This window comes from Hippocampus guttulatus, chromosome 15 (genome assembly GCF_054856545.1).
Source record: "Hippocampus guttulatus isolate MCC_2025c chromosome 15, RoL_Hgut_1.0, whole genome shotgun sequence".
Lineage (NCBI taxonomy): Eukaryota > Metazoa > Chordata > Actinopteri > Syngnathiformes > Syngnathidae > Hippocampus > Hippocampus guttulatus.
Window position 1 is genome coordinate 16,557,884 of NC_141275.1, and position 17,063 is coordinate 16,574,946.

Consider the following 17,063-nt stretch of genomic DNA (forward strand, 5'->3'; position numbering starts at 1 on the left):
TTTGGAAAAGTCTCTTGGCAGGGAAAAGAGCTGCAGGCTGGACTTTTGGTCTTTAAGTGGTCGGCGTTGACCTGGCGCAGCCTTCTGGGGCTCTCATTTAAAAACCTGGGTTGGTTTCTCACAGATGAACCCATCCCAGTGGTCCCAAGTGTCATCTAAAGACCACCAGAGAGCGAGAGAGAGAGAGAGAGAGAAAGAGAGAGACAGCGCTTCGGAGGAGTCGCCATGCTCCTCTTTTGTTCGCTTGGTGTCGCAGTAAGTGAGTGAGTCGAGTTAGATAAGTGCGTTCGTCAGGTGCTGCCCGACGCGACTGTCCGTCCTCCTCTTGGAGGCTTTCGTCGGGCGCGCAGAAAACCAGCTGACGTGTTTCCGGTTGGAAGAGAGACGCTCCCACGCCACGGACGACGAATACGTTCACCAATTGAATTTGGGGTGGCTTCGTGACTCATTTTGTCGTCTATCTTGATGTCGAATCTATTTTGGAATGAATCGCTGTGCTGTTTAAGTAACAGTTTCAAGGTTCACTATGGCGTTATCAAAACAACATAAAAACTAAACACGCACACGTGACCATAAAACACTCTGGCTACAAACGTTAGTAATCTTGCTCATAGACGTTAAAAAAAAATAAAAATAAAAAAATTTAAACAATCGTGCGTCGTTGAGTTGAGGGGGAGCGGATGTTGTCGCGCGCATGCGCCGCTCAACCTTAAGGAAAATGGCGGCGCCCGTGGATTTGGAGCTGAAGAAGGTAATTGAGCGAACGAAGACGCCTTCGCGAGTTGGATCGCTTTCCAACACGTACGAGGTGCACTTTTACAAAGGCCGCGCTTGTTGTCGAGACCGTCGATTCGAGCTATTCTCGACGTTGACGCCCGGTGAGTCGGGCGGTGAACACGCCCGCCTCGTCTCGCCGCTCGTTCTGGGTTCGAATCTCCGCTCGGGCCTCCCCGCGTGGACCTTGCGCGTTCGCCTCGAATTTGTCAATCGAAGGGAACGGCATTGGTCGCGCGTGTCCGCGAGATTGACTGGCCGCTCCGGTCTTCGTCTAAATATGTGACTTGAAAAGGACCGGCGACCAGTCCGTCGTTTCCTACGGGGACGTCGAAGTCCAGTCCTCGAGGGCCGCTGCGCCCCCGTCTTGTTTTGCAGCACACCCGAATCAAAACGATCGGCAAGCTCTGCGGAAGGCCGCTCGTGATCCTGATCATTTGACTCGGGTGTGACACGCAAGGCGAGGACACGCGACTGACCGGCGCCCGGTCCGGGGCGCGTGTATACATTGGCGCGTCGGGTGCGGGCCGCCCTTTGAATGCAAGCGCGCGTGTCGTTTGCGGGCGCCAGGCCTTCTCGGAGCTGCAGGTGAAGATGATCGACACGCAGCAGAAGGTGAAGCTGGCCGACCTGCAGATCGAGCAGCTGACGCACGTGCAGAAGCACGCCAAGCTCACGCACGCCGAGATCAGCACGCTGGGCGACGACACGCGCATGTACGAGGGCGTCGGACGCATGTGAGTCGCCCGCCGCGCCGCGCCGCCCGAAAACCGTCGTTCGCCTGACGCCTGCCCACGCGCGCCGCTTCAGGTTCATCCTGCAGTCCAAGGACGGCATCGCGCAGCAGCTGAAGGTCAAGCAGAAGACGGCCGAGGAGAAAATCAAAGAACTGGAGGTGAGCCGCCTTTGCCGGCCGAGCACGCCAACGCGCGTTGGCCATCGGTCACTTCCTTTGCCGCGTTTGGCGACCGCTTCGCCCCCTTCCGACTTCAACGAGCATTCGTGCCATTCAAATTGGGGGGCGGGGGTCCACATTTCAAACAATTGGACCAAATCGTTCCCGTAACAAATTTGTATTGACCTCAAATTTCTGCATTTTGTTGCCAACTGTTGCAACTTAAAAGCACAAAGTAGTGCGGTAAAGTGATTAAGTGGGCTAATCCTAATTTTGTGAAACAATTTGACCCCCCCCCCCCCAAAAAAACATGAACAAGTTCACAATGAAATGCTTTAGGGGAAAAAAAAAACCCTTCGGTGCAGTGTATTCCCAAGTGCAAATTTGGAGGACCCCCCCCCCCCCAAAAAAAAAAATTGTGGTGTGTTTGTGGCTTCCAGCAGAAGAAGGTGTACCTGGAACGCAGCGTCAAGGAGGCGGAGGACAACATTCGGGAGATGCTGCTGTCCAGGAGAGCTCAGTGAGCCGCGTCTTCGTTTCATTAAAGCGCTTGTGTCACCGCCCGAGCGATTGGTCATTGATCAGCCCGACAGCGGGATGGGACGGCAAAGGCTTTTTATTTCACGTGTCGCCGGCCTTGTTGACAAAGTTGATGGAGTAGGAGCCCGTGGCGGCGTCCTGGTTGACCTGGAAATTGTTGGTGGACAGGCCGAACGGTCGCAGGACCAGGTTCCCCAGGTCCTTCAGCTTACCTGCCGGGGTCAACAGAGGTCATGCTCAATCGCCGCTCGGGGGGGGTGGGGGGGGGCACGCGGAGAGGCGCCTGCCGACCATTACCCAACATTTCTGCCTTCAGCTTCTCGTTCTTTTCGTGGATCTGCTGAGGTAGTCTCTGCGGGGACAGCAAGCGGTCGGGCTGGCGTGAGAAACTTTCAATATTTCAACAAATAAAGGCAGCAAAGCACCACGTTTGTCTTCCCGAGACTCCTCGACAGAGTTGCGTCAATCAAGCACCTTGCTTCGACTGGCTTCAGCGCAACTTCTTGACAAGAACAAGAAACAAATCGCGGCTCGTCCCGTCGACTTTTCCTGACTGGCCACTGGCGATCGTGGCAAGTAGAAAATGGGAGGGACGGATCTGGCAACCGGCGGATACCCGCAAAGGGCCCCGAACTCACCGCGCAGGCCTGCCTGGCCGCCGTCTGCTCGGGGTCTCGCTCCAGAACCTTCCGGTAGTCGTCCAGCGCCTTTTCCAGTTGCTCCGTCTGCTCGTAGAGCTCCGCCCTCCTCAGCAAGGCCTTCACGTAGTCTGGATTCAGCTCCAGCGCTAGCGAGAAAAGAAAGAAAAGTGAACCATAAGCCCGCCGCTGTTGTCGTTCACGAACGTCGCTCACCTCTGGAGCAGTCGGCGATCCCGTCGTCCTTCCGCTCCTGGCGCGAGAGAGCGCGGAAAGGTCTCGTGAGCGCAAGTGCGCGCGAGCTCACCCGCCGGCGTTTGCATTTTGCTCCGCGCCCGACCGGCGTCGGCCGCGCTCACCTGAGCCGTGCCGACCGGCGTCGGTGGGTGGGTGCGAGAGCGTCGGCGGCGTGTGTTGCATTTACCAGGTGCAGTCGGGCGGCGGCTCTGTTGGAGAACGAGACGGCTCGCTCTTGGCTGAAACGGCGCGGACACAAACGCAGCGCCTGCGTGTAGCTTTGCTCCGCCAGAGACCAATCTGCAGCAACACACCGCACGCTGCTCAAAGCGTTCCAAGGCAGGACGCTGCCCGCGCGCTCACTCGTGAAACTGCTCGCTACCTTGTGGCTGCGGTTGTACAGCGTGTACCAAAACCTAGACATTGAAAATAGTGAAGCCCGACATTTTGGGGGGTTTTTTTCTCCGTGGGATATTAATCGACAGAGGAAAACGGGACATTTTCACTATTAGTACCGTGATATATAGCTTTAGCTCGAGTTTCAGTTTTTGTTTTGGTCAAAGCAATTTGGTGTTTAACATTTTATTTCCTGAACGAACATGCTCTTCCGATTTGAGTTTTGGTTTACGACGATAAGCTCGGCCTCTCGACTGGTCAAACTGGTGCGCGGCGTGACCGCACCGGTGGAGCTCACCTCCGTTTTTAAAGTGGCGGTTTCCTTCCTCCTTCAAGGTGAGACTCTCTAACCGTCGGCTCTGAGGTGACAAAAAGGTGAGCGCGACGGCCGGTCAGCGTGTACGGATGCGTTTGTTGACCCTTCAAGGTCATCCACCATTTTTATTTACCTCCATCTCCCCCTCTGTCAAATTCTCCTCTTCCTCCTCCTGATGGTCATCTTCTGCCACTTCTCCTCCAAAGTCCTTCAAGTCGCCGTCGGAATCGTCCCCCGCCGGTTCCGCGCTCGTGTCGTCTGTTGGCTGGTGTCTCAAGTCCGTTCTCGGGCGTCGTCCGTCCTGGTCTCCTCGGTCGGGATGCTCCAAAGTCTCTTGGCAGTCAAAGAAGTCCTCCCGGTCCGCAGAGTCTTCCTCGCCGCGTTTCTGTTCAGCTGCTTGCCGGCTCATCCTCAACAAATGAACCACGGAGAGGAGAACACACACGCACGCGCTTTCATTTAGAGTAAACCTTCCTGACCAAGACTACAATCGAGTCTTTGAACCTTGTAATACGACCGGAATTGCTTCGTTCCTTCCATCACCTTCCAACGACGGGCGACTGACTATTTTTTAATGGTACGCACCAACAGGACTGAATATGATGGATTCGATTGCATGGTACCGAGACAAATTGAGACGTATTAGTCGTAAAGGCGGAATCATTTCATGCGGAATGACGATGTTGACAAACCGAGGTCGAGAGCTAAAGAGTCGAAAAAAGACAGCCGGGCGTCACGGGAAGAGTTGCTGTCGCGTTGTCAAGTCATGGTTGGAAACGTCTTCATAAAGTGGCATTCGCATGATTAAACGCAAACAAACGAGTCCAAATGGTCTGATTCGTTGACTTACCTGATGAGAACCAGGCTCGGCTTCCATAAATGAGCCAAGACACTTCCGGGTTCTTCTTCTTCTTCGTCTTTTACTTCTTCGGCTGAAACAACGCGTGCACTTTGCGCCACGTTCAACTGCGCTATTGGAGTCTATAGGAACATATATTTCGATTTATTTTATAAACGCTGGTGTAAAAAAAACACGATTGTAAAGTATCGTAACCGTCCGTATATTCTTCACAATTTCCCGACAGAAAATAATTTACAAGAGCAAAAAAAAAAAAAGATCGACTAGAATTCGAGATGTCTTGAACATCTTTATTTTGAAACAATACGAGGGAACGGAGAGAAGCTACACAAATGGTCGCCTAGTGACCGTCACTTTTTCAATCGAGCAACGTTTCAATATTATTGCGGGATGTCAAATCGCCGAGTGGCTCGTTGAGTGTGAGGTTGCCTCTTGATGACTTGACTCGCTCTGAGGCTAAAACGACACCTTTATGCAGGCAGTTTGTTTTGCCGACAGGGCTTTGGCGTAACGCAGTCGCTTTCGAGGTATTTTGTCGCACAATGGACGCGACACGTCGCGGCCGGTCACGAAACCTCCTTCCAGTCCCTCACCGAAAAAGTTGAAATGTCCCGTTGACGACAACAACAAGAAAAATCGGATTCATCCATTCTTTGTCAAAATAATAATGAGGGATCAACGATTAAAATAACGGCTAGTGTGCAGCCGTAGATATTTGTACAACTTCATTTGTTCGACAGTGTCAAAGGCTTGAAAATTGACAACAGACCCCCCCCCCCAAAAAAACCCCTCTTTATCACATATAACTCTTTCTCCAGTAGCCGTAGGCCAACAAAACCAAAGTAACTCGTAACATTTCTCCCCAGCTTTCACGTGCTCTCCGGGATGAACAGAGTCTCTCTTCCCATTTTCTGTTTCCACTGACAACAGCAAAGAATACTGATAGCCGGCATCGGCTTGACTGGGCCCACCGCAGGGGCGTAGCCACAGGAGGCGGCGCTCGTCGCCCGTGACGACGACGTCGTTAAATTTCCCGTGAAATTTTTGACACGATTTACAATATGAACACGTTTGACCGTACGATGGGACGTACCGACTCTACAATAGTCTTCACGTATATATATTTACACTTTTGTTGTCGGCCGGGGCGAGGGAGGAGAGAGACGCGGAGCGGGGCAGCGTCACCCGAGGGAAGCGAGGACGCTCGTGAGGAAGTAGGCCAGAAGGCTCAGAGGATGGCAAGGGAAAAAGAGAGGAAGTCAGGGAGGCGGGAGGTGAGGAAGGTCGCGAGGTCAGAGGCGAGAAGGCCGAGATGGTCGCAAGGCCGGAAGGAAACCAAGCGAGGAAGTGAAGGGAGATTGGCAGCAGGAGCACAGCAGCCAAGCACGCAGCATCGCCTCCGCACGCGCGGCGACGTGACCTGGGGAGTCTCCACTTCTAGAACTCAAGCAAGTCAACCAACGTTGCCTCCTGAGGTTCGCCCACTCGGGACATCACGGTGGAGGAGCTCTCCTCTGGCAAAACATATTCTTTGCGTCAGAAAAAGTGGCATTTTTGTTGCCAAATATGGCAAAGTCTCACCGAACGACGGGGCAACAAGCCCGGACGCTGCCTAGCTCACTTAAAGGTCAAGTTGGAGACCCCGACCCCAGCCCACCCCACCGGTGGCTTCCTAATATGACGCTAACGGGATGGCGGCAGACGGCACACAAATACACCGCGAACATGAGGGACTGGACCACAATGAGGCTAGCGTGGTGCTAACGTGACATTAGCATGGCAGAACTTTGACGCCAACGGGATCAGCGCGAGGCTAGGCTAAGACATGACGCATGACGCTACTCGGACACTGAGGAGAAACGAATGCGGCGCTACGACAAAGCTAGACGAGTGGTGGCACATACATGACGCATCATCGAGTCACGTCACTCGCAGGACATGAACAGGACTTTAGCATGGTGCTGAAATGGCAGACTTGACACTAGCTTGACGCTAAGGGGTTACCGGGACCCTAATCCATATAAAAAGGAGGGTTGGGATTTCAAAGTAGGGTTAGGGTTTTAAATTAGAATTTCGAAAGCGGGTTAAGGGCATGTAAGAGTGTCGGGTTTGAAATCGGGGTCCCGACCCTTTGACACAAAGACGATGCTAGCCTAGCGCTACGAGCTTTCGACGCCTCGGCTGGCGCGACGCGAAACCGCAATGAGCTTCCGGCCGCCTGGGGTGGTGATGTCGCTTCTGTAGTTTTGTTTCCACCGCTGCCTGCGAGCGCCACGCTGACCTCGGTGTCGTGGTGGTGATGTCATCACATTCCTGCGCACGCGCGCTAGGTGAAGGAGAGGTGCGAGGCGTTGGAGGCCATGCTGGCGCTTCTGCTCATGCTCCGTTCGCTCGTCCTCCTCAAGGCCTGGGGGCTGTTCCTCACCCCGCCGGCCCCTCTCTGGCCCCCGCCCGCCGGGAGACGGAGGCTCCAGGGGGGCGGCGCCCCGGCCATGGCGGGCTGGCCCCAGGGCGGCTGGGATCCGCCCTGCTGGTGGTGGCCGCCGCCGCCGCCGCCTCCGGCGGGCCAGTGGCCGCCCCCCGGGGCGGCGCCGCCCCCGCCCCCGCCCCAGCCGCCCTGCGGGTCGAGGGCCACGTTGGCCAGGACCATGTTGTTGAAGCCCAGCCTCATGGACTCGGAGTCGAAGGCTTCGATCTCACGGGCCTGACGCTCCAGAAGCGAACGGATGCGCTCCAAACGCTCGTTCTGAAGAGACAGCATCTCCTCCTCGATCTGCGGGCACACACCGACACATTTCCACCACGGAGCGCGAAACCTCAATACGCCAATCGGATCAATCTGGCTCCGCCGCGCAGCCCGAAAGCGACGACGACGGACGGCCCGCGCGAGCTTCCCCCCCCCCCCCCCCCCGGTCGGGGGTCACCTTCTGCTCCAGCAGCGCCCTCCGGAGGCTGACTCTCTGCTCCAGGTCCCGCCGCTCTTTGTCGTGCTGAGCGTCCGTCTGCATTTTGATTTTGCTCTGGTAAGCGTTGAGCAGTTCCAGCTCCTGCTGCAGCTGCACGCGCAGAACCTGACATTCGCCTTCCTGAGCCTCATCCAGACGCAGCTGCCACACACACACACACACACACATATCGTGCCACATCTTCCATCGAGCGCAGAGTGGAAGAAACTATTTTCAAATGGAATGATCTCGATTTACGACGCTGTTTGGGATATAGCCGAGAGTTCTACAGTGCGGCTCTCTTTTTCTGATGGTCCATGTGTTTTTTTTGGGGTCACGTCGCGGGTCGCAGACCAATGGCCGCCCCCCGCAGTTTGGACACCGGCGGTCTCGGGCGCGTTGCGAGTCACTCACCGCCTGCGTGGAGAGCATGTCGTTGATGGAGTGGTCGTACTGCTCGGCCAGGATGGCCAACTTGCGGGTCTGCTCCTCCTTGAGCCTCTTCAGCAGCGCCTTGTGCTCGCACTTGGGCGTGCTCTCCAGAAGGTGGTTGCGCAGGGCTTTGTACTGCCGGGTCTGAGTCTTGCACGTCTCCTGGAACTGCTTCTTGATCTGGAGCTCTTTGGACTGCGGGTACACACACGCACGAGCCGAGGCAAATCCGGTCGGCGCGGGGTTTTTGTTTTTGGGTTTTTTTTTGGGGGGGGGGGGGGGCGCGGTTGTGCGCCCGTACCTTGAGGCTCTTGGGCTGTTGGCGAACCTCCATAAAGTGCTTGCGGCGCAGCTCCCGTTCCCTCCTCTTGTTGTACTCCAGCTGGTTGGTGAGCTCGGTCTGGTGCTGCGTGCGGATGAGCTCGGCGCGCGCCTTGTGGATGCCGGCCAGCTGCCGGAACTCCAGCTCCTGCATGGACTCGTGATGCCGCAGGAGCATGGCGTGCTCCAGGTCCTTCTGCGTCTGACGCTTGTTCAGCTCCTGGGAAGGTAAAACAAATGGGCTCTCCGCCGGACCCCCCCCCCCCCCCCCCCCGCGCCCTTCCCCCGAAACGCCCGCCCGACATCTCTTTGGGAGATGAGCCGACAGTTCCAGCGTGCGCGTGTCGAACCTCTCGGGCGAGGTCCTGCTCCACGTTGTGGCGGGCGACGAGGATCCTGCGCTTGAAGCGCCGACATTCCAGCTCCAGGTACTGTCGCTGCCTCCTCAGCAGGTTGGCTTCCTCCTCGGCCTGGAAGCGGACACGCGGCGCCACAAACATCACCACGGCCGTCGACCCGTCTTCTTTGCTCTTTTTTCTTATTGTAAAGTGTCTTGAAAGGCGCTTATAAAAAAAAATGTATTATTATTATTAACTCATTCAGTACCAGTCAATTCTGGACCAAGTCTGAAAAGACGTTTAAAAACGTCTTTGGGAGTGAATGAGTTAAAAGGCGCAAGCGACAGAAGCGCCGTCAGAACCGAGCCTTCCGAGACCCGAGAAAAGCGTTTGAGCCGCGGCGGGCCCCGTTCCAAGAACCGACGGCGGCGTCGGGAAAGGGAAGAAGACCCGCTTCATATTTCATCGAAGCAGCAGCAGCCCAGGAACCGCGACGGGAAGCCGGAACAAGCGCGGCGTAAGGCGTCGGACGAAAACGTTCGCCGGACGATGAGAAGAACCCCGCGGGGGCGCCGACGCAAACAAAGAAAGCCCGAGAAAGAGCCGCCGGCAGGAACGCCGCGAGAAGAAGCGGCAGAGAGCGCACACGGAGGGGGAAAAAAAAGGAATCCGAGCACGCGGCCGCCGTCGCCCGAGAAGCGAGAAGAAGCGCAAGCGTGACCTGGAAGTGCTGGATGTTCTCCTTCTGCTTGGACAGCCACTCCTGCTTCTCCTTCTTGGGGGTGGACTGGTTCTCGCTCAGCTCCTGCGGGAGGCGGCGCCGGCCGGTGAGAGACGACGAGGCTCAGGAGGAGAGCGGGCGGGAGCGAGCGCGAGCGCAAACCTCTTTGAGCTGCTCCTTGCGCAGCTTGTACTCGCGCTTCTGCGACTCCAGGAAGCCGCCCAGCTCCTTCTTCTGCTGCAGCTGAATGTGCTGCTGGAACTTCTTCTCGTCGGCGGCGAAGGTCTTCAGCTGCGCGCCGACACGCGAGGTGAGCGGGCGCGGGGGCCCCCCGGCGGCGGCGACGGCGGCCACTTACGTCCTTGTCGAGCGAGGCGTGGTGCTTCTTGAGCAGCTTGTCCATCTCCTGGGCAAAGCCGGCGCGCTGGCCCTCCAGCTCCTTGTCCAGACGCAGACGGTGCTCGTCCATCTCGCCCTTCAGCTTGTTCTCCAGCGCCAGCAGGTGCTTCTGGTGCTGCCGCCGCATGCGCTTGTAGCCCGACATCTGCTCGCGCAGCTCCGAGTCCTGCTCGTGCTCCTGCATCTCGCGCGTCACCTGCAAAACGCCGGCCGGCGATGGTCGCGTCGGAAAGAAGATGGCGGGCGGGCGCGCGCTTCGTCTTACCAGGGAGGCGGTGCGGATGGTGGCAAAGTGCTCTCGGTTGCGCTGATGCTTCCTGGGGCGCGCCGCCGCCGCCGCCGTCGCCGTCGAGACCGGAGCCTCCGTCGGCTGGCCGCCCGAGAAAGCCTCCCCTTCATCCTGACAACACGACGCACCTGCTCAACAGCAAAACCTCGCGGCAAAATTGCGTTTCGGAGGACGCCGGCGGCGCTCACGGCTTTGAGGCGTATGACGGAGCTGTTGGACGCGACGGTGCGGTCGCCGTCCGCGAGCTCCGGCTCGCCGCGGCCGTCCTCGTTGAGGCTGTTGACGGAGCTGCTCTGCGAGCTGGCGCTGATGGACATGCTGGGGATGGATTGGTTGCTGCCCACGCTGTTCACCGTGCCGGCGCGCCCGCCGCCCGACTCCGCCTCCTGAACGCGCACCCGTCAGGACGCAAAAAAAAAAAAAAAAATCAAGGCCGGCATCGACCGCCGCGGCTTCACCGCAACGCGCGCGCTCGTCGACCGGCACCAAGCGAGCCGCCGCCTTCCCCGAGCGGGTCGGGACGATCGAGGGCCGAGCGCGCGACGGCGGGCGTCTCTTTCCCCACCTCGTCCGGGTCGGGCGCTTCCGGCGCCGCTCCGTTGTGGGCCTCCTGCAGGAGGATCTTCTTCATCTTGCGGTACTGCAGGTTGTCCAGCTCGCGCACGGCGTCCTTGGTCCTCATGATGAGGTCCATCAGGACCGAGCCGGGACGCTGGCGCCGCATGAACGCGTGCTGCCGGGGGCGAGAGGAGAACGCGGGCGCGCGCGTGACTTCTTTTCTCTCCGCTCGCGTGCGTCGCAAATCAACCGTTGCTCTCGGTGCTCTTCGGAAATGGGACATTGTCATCGCAAAAAACAAAACAGGCTTTCGGTCTCGTTTTTGCGGCCGTCGTAGAAAACAAACCCAGATTTGGATGGATAAAAAAAATCAAGCCATTTTGTTGCTAAAAGTGGCAACGGATCTCGTGTGGCAAAGTCCCTTCAAAAAAAATAAAAACGGAACCCACATTTTGTCCACGTGTGTTTTTTTGTAGTCAAATGTGTCATTTGAATTAAAAAAAAAAAAAAAAACACTGTCCCCAAATGTGCACCCCCCCCACTGTGAACACAACCCGCTGCCATTTCGTTTACCCTTACATAAGAAAGACGTCTCCCATTTCTGTGTGTGTGTGTGGGGGGGAACCTCATCGAGGAAAGAGAACCAAAAAAAAAAACTTGGACTTGATGTGACATCACAGTGTCAATGGTGTGCGTCTTACGCCCAGCATGTCGTACGAGTGCGGCCGGTCCTGCGGGATTTTCTGAAGGCAAGAGTCGATGAAGTTGTGGAAGTAATCGGTCCTGCGAGAGTGACACCATTTGAAGCGCAGGACGGAAAGCTTTTGGGGCAAACACGCAGGTGGCAGAAGGCCGCCCGCTTCTTTTTTGCGTACGTACCATTCGCTGGACTGCAGCGCGGGACTCTCATTCTGCGCGATGTGATATAAGGCACTCATGGCGTTCATGTTGAACAAGGGCGGCTTCCTCTCGGCTGCGACGGCCACAAACCACGACCGGCGGCGTGATTTGGGCGGAGACTTTGGCGCGCTTGCAAAAAAAAAAAAAACACGGACGGCGCTTACCGAGTTCGATGCAGGTGATCCCCAAAGACCACACGTCCACCTTGCCGTCATATTGGCCCTCGTCCATGGCCAGGATCACCTCGGGCGCCATCCTTGGGGGGGGGGGGGGGGGCAAAAAATGCGACGTGACCCGAGCCGAAAAATGAAAAGGCTCAACTTATCGCGTCAAAACGTGACTGGTGACGATGGGCCGCGTTTGTGTTTTTTCAGGTCAAACCGGAAGCTTTGGGAGCAGCTGGATTGTCACCGACCAGTAGGGCGTCCCCACAAAGGAGTTGGCGGGCGAGGCGATGGAGGCGGAGCCAAAGTCGGCCAGCTTGACCTGTCCCGGCTCCGTCAGCAGGATGTTTCCCGCCTTCACGTCCCTGCCGCAGGGGACCGAGGCGTTAAAGCGGACAGTGGGGGGGGGGGGGGGGATTCGGGTGTTGGACAAGGGCGGGGCGCCACCTGTGGATCATGTTGTGCGAGTGCAGGTAGGCCAGCCCCTGCAGGGCGCCGTGCGTAATGGCGGCGATCTCCACTTCCTGCAGAGGCTTCTTGTGAACTGCAACACACGAGCGGGCGTCAGTCGTTCATCGGAGCCACGCCCACATTTCCGCTCGCCTCGTACCCGTCCCATCGCGCGACAATCGGGGGGGGGGGGGGGGTGTTCTTTCTTCGCTTCAAGGGTCAAAAAAGAGCTCGCTGGTCTTTGTTTGGAAGAATCGCGGCGTACGGCCGGCAGTGTTTCGATGTCGGGATTTTACAAGTAAGGCAGTCACTTCTTCGGCATTTGCCGAACGACGCTCGCGTCCGCTTCCAGCCCCCGATGGCCGCAACAGATCCCAGCAACGAGGACAACGAGGCGCTCTGAAGCGGCCGTGCCCCCCCCCCCCCCCCCCCCCCCGCAAAGCCCCGCCCGGTGCGCACGCCGGCCGCCAACGGGCGTTTTGTGCGTCCCCCTTCCACCCGCTCCCGTCTCTCTCCGCGCGGCAGGCCGACAACGAGGCGCTCTAAATTGGATTTTGGTGCGAGCGGGGAGCTCACCTTCCAGGAGGTCCGAGGCCGAGCCCAGGCAATACTCCATCACCAGCTGTGCAACACACACGCGCGCACACGTAAGCGCTGGAAACGCTTTTTCGGATTTCCATCATCGCCTTTGGTCGCTTTGCAAGCTTAAGCAAAAAAAAACTCTCAACGTTGCCACACACAAAAAAAAAGAAAGACTAAAAATAAGGATGCGTTGTGCACCGAGAAGGCGCCTTGATGTGTGGCGGCGAGAGACGTGGAAACGGCGAGGGGCCAAAGGTGAGACTGACCCAGGCGGTGTGCTCGCGCAGGTAACACCCTTTGTACTCGATGCTGTTGGGGTGGCGGATCCTCTGCAGGAACTTGACTTCCTTGATGATGTCCTGCCATTTCTGGGGAGGCCAACAAGCGACACTTACTTGCGAGCGGACACACCGACCCTTGCCGCGCACATACAGTACAGGCGAAATGGCTTCGCGCGCACCCATGGGGACAATTTCCAGGCTTGCGCGCGTGTTTCGGGAGCAACGCGGGGAGGAAAGCAAAGTAGCCGAAGAAAAGCCCACGCGGGCACGGATGGGGAGAACACGGAAAGTAGCGCAGCCGGAATCCAATCGCGCACGCCTCGGCACCGTGAGGCCGAGGCGCTAACCGGTCGAGCGCAGCGCAGCGCAGCCCGCTACGTGAGCCGTAAAAAAGAAACATTTGGGGGGGGGGGGGGTTGCTTTGAATGATTTGGGAGGAATGGCGAAAAGCGACCGGTGTTGCGTTTGTGTGGCGAGCGTGCCGCTTCACCTCGTTGGACTGCTTGCCGCTATACGACATCTTCTTGATGGCCACCACCTCGTTGGTGCGCACGTCGTGTGCCTGCGCGACAACAGATGACAAACGAAGCACTTTGTTACTTGCGCAGTTTGCCGGTTCAGCCGTTCGGTTGCGACCAAGTCAGCTAGCTTGTTGCGTTGGGGACTTTGGCCATTGATTCGTTTGGTCGCGACTTTCTTCATGCGTTGGTTAGCTGAGTTGTTTTGGAGGAAAATCTCAAATGGAGGGGGGGGGGGGGAGTTCAAGCATCGCTGTCCCCAAAACCAAAGGGGGGGCCACATTACAAAATGAAGACCCTTTCCGTCAGCTCGAATAGGACAACGGCCGGCAAAACTAAAAGCTGGACGTACAAAGTAGACGGCGCCGAAGCTGCCGTGGCCGATCTCGCGCAGGTCCGAGAAGAGTTTCTCGGGGTCTTCCTTGAAGAAGAGCTCGGCCACCTCGGGGTCCTTCAGGCTCCCCGCTCGCACCGACGACAGCATGCCGAGGCCCGGCGGGGCGCGCCGCCGCGAGGACCTCGCGCGACCCCGAAACCGCTGAGCGACACCGGAGCGGCCCCCGGCTCATCGGCGGGAACGTCTGCCGGGACAACGAGGAAGGCGGGAAAAAACAAGCAAAGACGTCACAATGGCGCAACGGCGGTCGCGCGGGCACGTGGATCGGACGCCATTTGTTCCGTTCCATTTGCCGAGGCCCGCTGCGGCCTCAACAAATGACCTCGAGTGATTCGATAAGAAACGGCATTCGCGGGAGGCGCGGCTCTTATTTTGCTGTCGTATCTGTGACTTTTGAGCGGCTTCGCTAGCCGGGGGACCGGCCTGGGGAGCCACGCGGGCGTCCGCGGTGCAAAGGTACATCGCGGCAACCTTTGCGATCCGATGCTCCACAAGGACAAGAAGAGAGAAAGAAAGTCCATCCCGTTGGCTTCAGAAGCTCTTCCGGAAGAGGGCAGCTGAAGAGGACCGCGGCCGTTTGGCCCGTTTGAGTCGCTTCCCGTTGCAGCCGCGAGACCTTGGGACGGCTCAAACGGTATCGCACCCGTGGCCTGACGAAGCCAAGCGCACTTTTGCACAAGATCTGACCAAAGCTTTGGCGCTCAAAGCCTCACCTGGACATCGCCTCCCCGGTGGCAGATTTGTCCGTGCTTCTCTTTGCGTCTGTCTACTCTGGAATTTTGACTTTGACTGCAGGCGAAAAACAAAGTCAGCGGTTATTTGGAAAAAAAGATTTCCATACTGGAGTGACCATGTCGGCCGCCTGACGACCACACGGAACGCGCCCGACACGCGTCGCTGCGTCTGTGCGGCGAGGCGACGCAAGCAACATGCCTTGAAACGTGAGCAGGTGTGGGATGAAGGCTCGTTTCCCACGTCCGGGGGGGGGGGGGGGGGGGGGCGCGCGCCCCCTTCACCTTGGCCGCTCGAAGCAGACTGCGAACGGGAACCGTTCGTTTAAGAAGTGAGCAATGCGCTCCATGTGAAGCACCGCAGAAATCGATCCAAGGGAATCGCAACACTTGCACTCAAGTGCTTCTATCCAAACATGAATGGGGGGGGGGGGGGGCGCATTTTGCTTGGCCAGCCCCAAGTGGACCTTCGGCTCTTCCCTCACAAGGCCGGCTGCTTTTGACAACAACCCCCCCCCCCCCCCCCCCCACCCCCGGCCCGTGTGCGCGGCAGCGTTGCGGGGGTGGCGCGCTCGCTTTCTCTGCTCAGGCGGCTTCTAAGCAGGCAAACGTAGCCGTTAGCACAACACTGTCAATGGCCGCATTTTGGCCCCTCCGCGCGTCGTCGCGCAACAACGCAGACAGTCGCACAGCACGCAAAGCAAATCCAAACGTCCCCCAACCCGCGCTGGGGGTCGTCCCGAAAGCTGTCATCGGCTCAGAGCGTGACAAGAAGCAACTTGGGCTCATCCGGCTAGCCGAGGCAGTAGGCACTTAGCATCCGCGCTAACCGCTAGCCGCGCGAGACCCACCTGGCGGAAGGCGAATCCCCGCAGCGAGCGGCGGGCGCCGCCGCCGGAGAAACGCGGCCGACGACGACGACGACGACGACGACGAGACGAGCCAGCGTCCTTGCAGGGAATCCGAGTTTGGAGCCTTAGCCGAGCCGACGGCTAACTATCACAGCCGCGGGCAACCGGAGCGCATCGAGTCTAAAGGGGGGGGGGGGGGGGGTCGGGTCGGTCCTTCGGCGACTGACCCTCGGTCCGAGGCGGACAGCTTGGGCCTTCGTGCTGCCTCCGAGAGAGAGGCACTGTTGTGAACGACAAAGTCGCGAGAGGACCTAACGGACTGGCGCAAGGGGGAGGCGGGGGAGGATGGGGGCGAGGCGAGGAGGCTCTTGGATGCGCTGGCGGTTGGCCAGGAAGCAAAAAGGACACCCCGCACTCGTCTCCCAACTCATGCCACTAAAAGTGCACACGCAGAAAAACAAGGAGGGACACTGCAAAAAAATGTCTTTTTCATGGCTTGCTTCGGCTCCAGGCTGTCGTCTCACCCGGTGTGACGTGGACCGGAGAAAATCATTTCGATTAAAACGCTGGAGGGGCTTCACTTGGGCTACGCGGATGTCTGGTGGGCCTTTAGCACCCCCTTGCCGTATTTATTTGAGCCTGGAGTCGGGTTTCGAGCCAGCGGTGGGGTTTTAAGTTGTGGTTTGTAGGTTGGGTTAGGGCAGGGGTGGGCAAACTTTTTGGCTCGGGGGCCGCATTGACTTTTAAAATTTGACAGAAGGGCCAGGTCAGCACGAGCTATGGTACATTAAAAAAAAACTGCATTTGTTGACAGTCAATATCAAACATCAACAGAACAAAAGCATGAACGTACTGTATTAATATACTTTTTTAAAATGACGACAGTGTTGTTGATGACCTATTTTAGCCTGTGCATCGCTGCAGATGGGTTGTGATCAGACCAGTAGAAGTAGAGCGATACAAAGGTGCTAGGTGGTCGAAAAGATCCCGCCCCCCCCTCCCTGTGTTCTGCAACTTCAAGTCAATGCGCCACCTGGCGGTGAAATGCCTGTCATTACAAGTCCAATTGAAATGAATGCAATCATTCACATCGAACCTTAATTGTGGACCGACCTTCGGCGGGCCGGATTAAAAAGACCAACGGGCCGGATTCGGCCCGCGGGCCGTAGTTTGCCCACCCTGGGTTAGGGTTTGCAAGTAGGGCTCGGAGACGGGGTTTCGAGACAGGCTTGGGGCTTCACAAAGTAAGGTTTCTGGACTTCTAGCCAGAGTTAGAGAGTGTGAAAGTAGGGTTTGTTTCCAACATTGGGGTATCAAAGTTGTTTTTTAAAAAGCTTGGCTGAGGGTTACTTTGACGTCATTTAGGGTGCTTGAGGTGACGAGAACCATTTTCGACATCCCATGACCTCAACCCCACCAACTGGGAAAAGAAAACTCAAAATGAATTTTTCTATTAAAAACAAAAATGCTTCTCTTATTTTTGGGCTATTCGATGTCATGTTTACTTTCCCTGTCCAAAAAGATTCCAAAA

At 57.4% G+C, this 17,063-nt stretch overlaps 3 protein-coding genes across 7 annotated transcripts; 1 reads left to right on the forward strand and 2 right to left on the reverse strand.

Annotated features, from left to right (window-relative positions):
* Positions 1–43: 43 nt before the first annotated feature.
* On the forward strand, positions 44–2,232 carry pfdn1 (prefoldin subunit 1). Of its 3 annotated transcripts, none has more exons than XM_086130602.1 (4): positions 44–255; positions 1,345–1,511; positions 1,585–1,669; positions 2,110–2,232. In XM_086130602.1, the coding sequence occupies exons 1-4, from the start codon at positions 226–228 to the stop codon at positions 2,191–2,193; spliced, it is 366 nt and encodes a 121-aa protein (XP_085986728.1). In that variant the 5' UTR covers positions 44–225; the 3' UTR covers positions 2,194–2,232. The 3 variants fall into 3 exon arrangements, with proteins under 3 accessions (XP_085986728.1, XP_085986727.1, XP_085986726.1); XM_086130601.1 differs by lacking the exon at positions 44–255 and adding an exon at positions 593–751; XM_086130600.1 differs by lacking the exon at positions 44–255 and adding an exon at positions 680–808.
* A 35-nt stretch (positions 2,233–2,267) lies between these two features.
* Positions 2,268–4,805, reverse strand: ttc1 (tetratricopeptide repeat domain 1). Of its 3 annotated transcripts, none has more exons than XM_086130598.1 (9): positions 4,647–4,805; positions 3,930–4,206; positions 3,779–3,839; positions 3,467–3,500; positions 3,272–3,384; positions 3,064–3,100; positions 2,848–2,996; positions 2,507–2,561; positions 2,268–2,421 (listed from the first exon to the last, which is right to left on the reverse strand). In XM_086130598.1, the coding sequence occupies exons 2-9, from the start codon at positions 4,203–4,205 to the stop codon at positions 2,418–2,420; spliced, it is 729 nt and encodes a 242-aa protein (XP_085986724.1). In that variant the 5' UTR covers position 4,206; positions 4,647–4,805; the 3' UTR covers positions 2,268–2,417. The 3 variants fall into 3 exon arrangements, with proteins under 3 accessions (XP_085986724.1, XP_085986722.1, XP_085986723.1); XM_086130596.1 differs by having other exon boundaries at positions 3,207–3,384; XM_086130597.1 differs by lacking the exon at positions 3,467–3,500 and having other exon boundaries at positions 4,647–4,804.
* Positions 4,806–4,924: 119 nt separating this feature from the next.
* Positions 4,925–16,035, reverse strand: LOC147194292 (serine/threonine-protein kinase TAO1-like). Its single transcript, XM_086130591.1, has 21 exons — positions 15,533–16,035; positions 13,906–14,134; positions 13,526–13,597; positions 13,021–13,122; positions 12,749–12,794; positions 12,170–12,266; positions 11,974–12,087; positions 11,723–11,814; positions 11,538–11,631; positions 11,360–11,441; positions 10,666–10,833; positions 10,289–10,486; positions 10,077–10,211; positions 9,771–10,007; positions 9,575–9,703; positions 9,413–9,496; positions 8,704–8,823; positions 8,334–8,573; positions 8,015–8,227; positions 7,580–7,762; positions 4,925–7,428 (listed from the first exon to the last, which is right to left on the reverse strand). The coding sequence occupies exons 2-21, from the start codon at positions 14,035–14,037 to the stop codon at positions 6,982–6,984; spliced, it is 2,985 nt and encodes a 994-aa protein (XP_085986717.1). The 5' UTR covers positions 14,038–14,134; positions 15,533–16,035; the 3' UTR covers positions 4,925–6,981.
* Between the last annotated feature and the right edge of the window lie 1,028 nt (positions 16,036–17,063).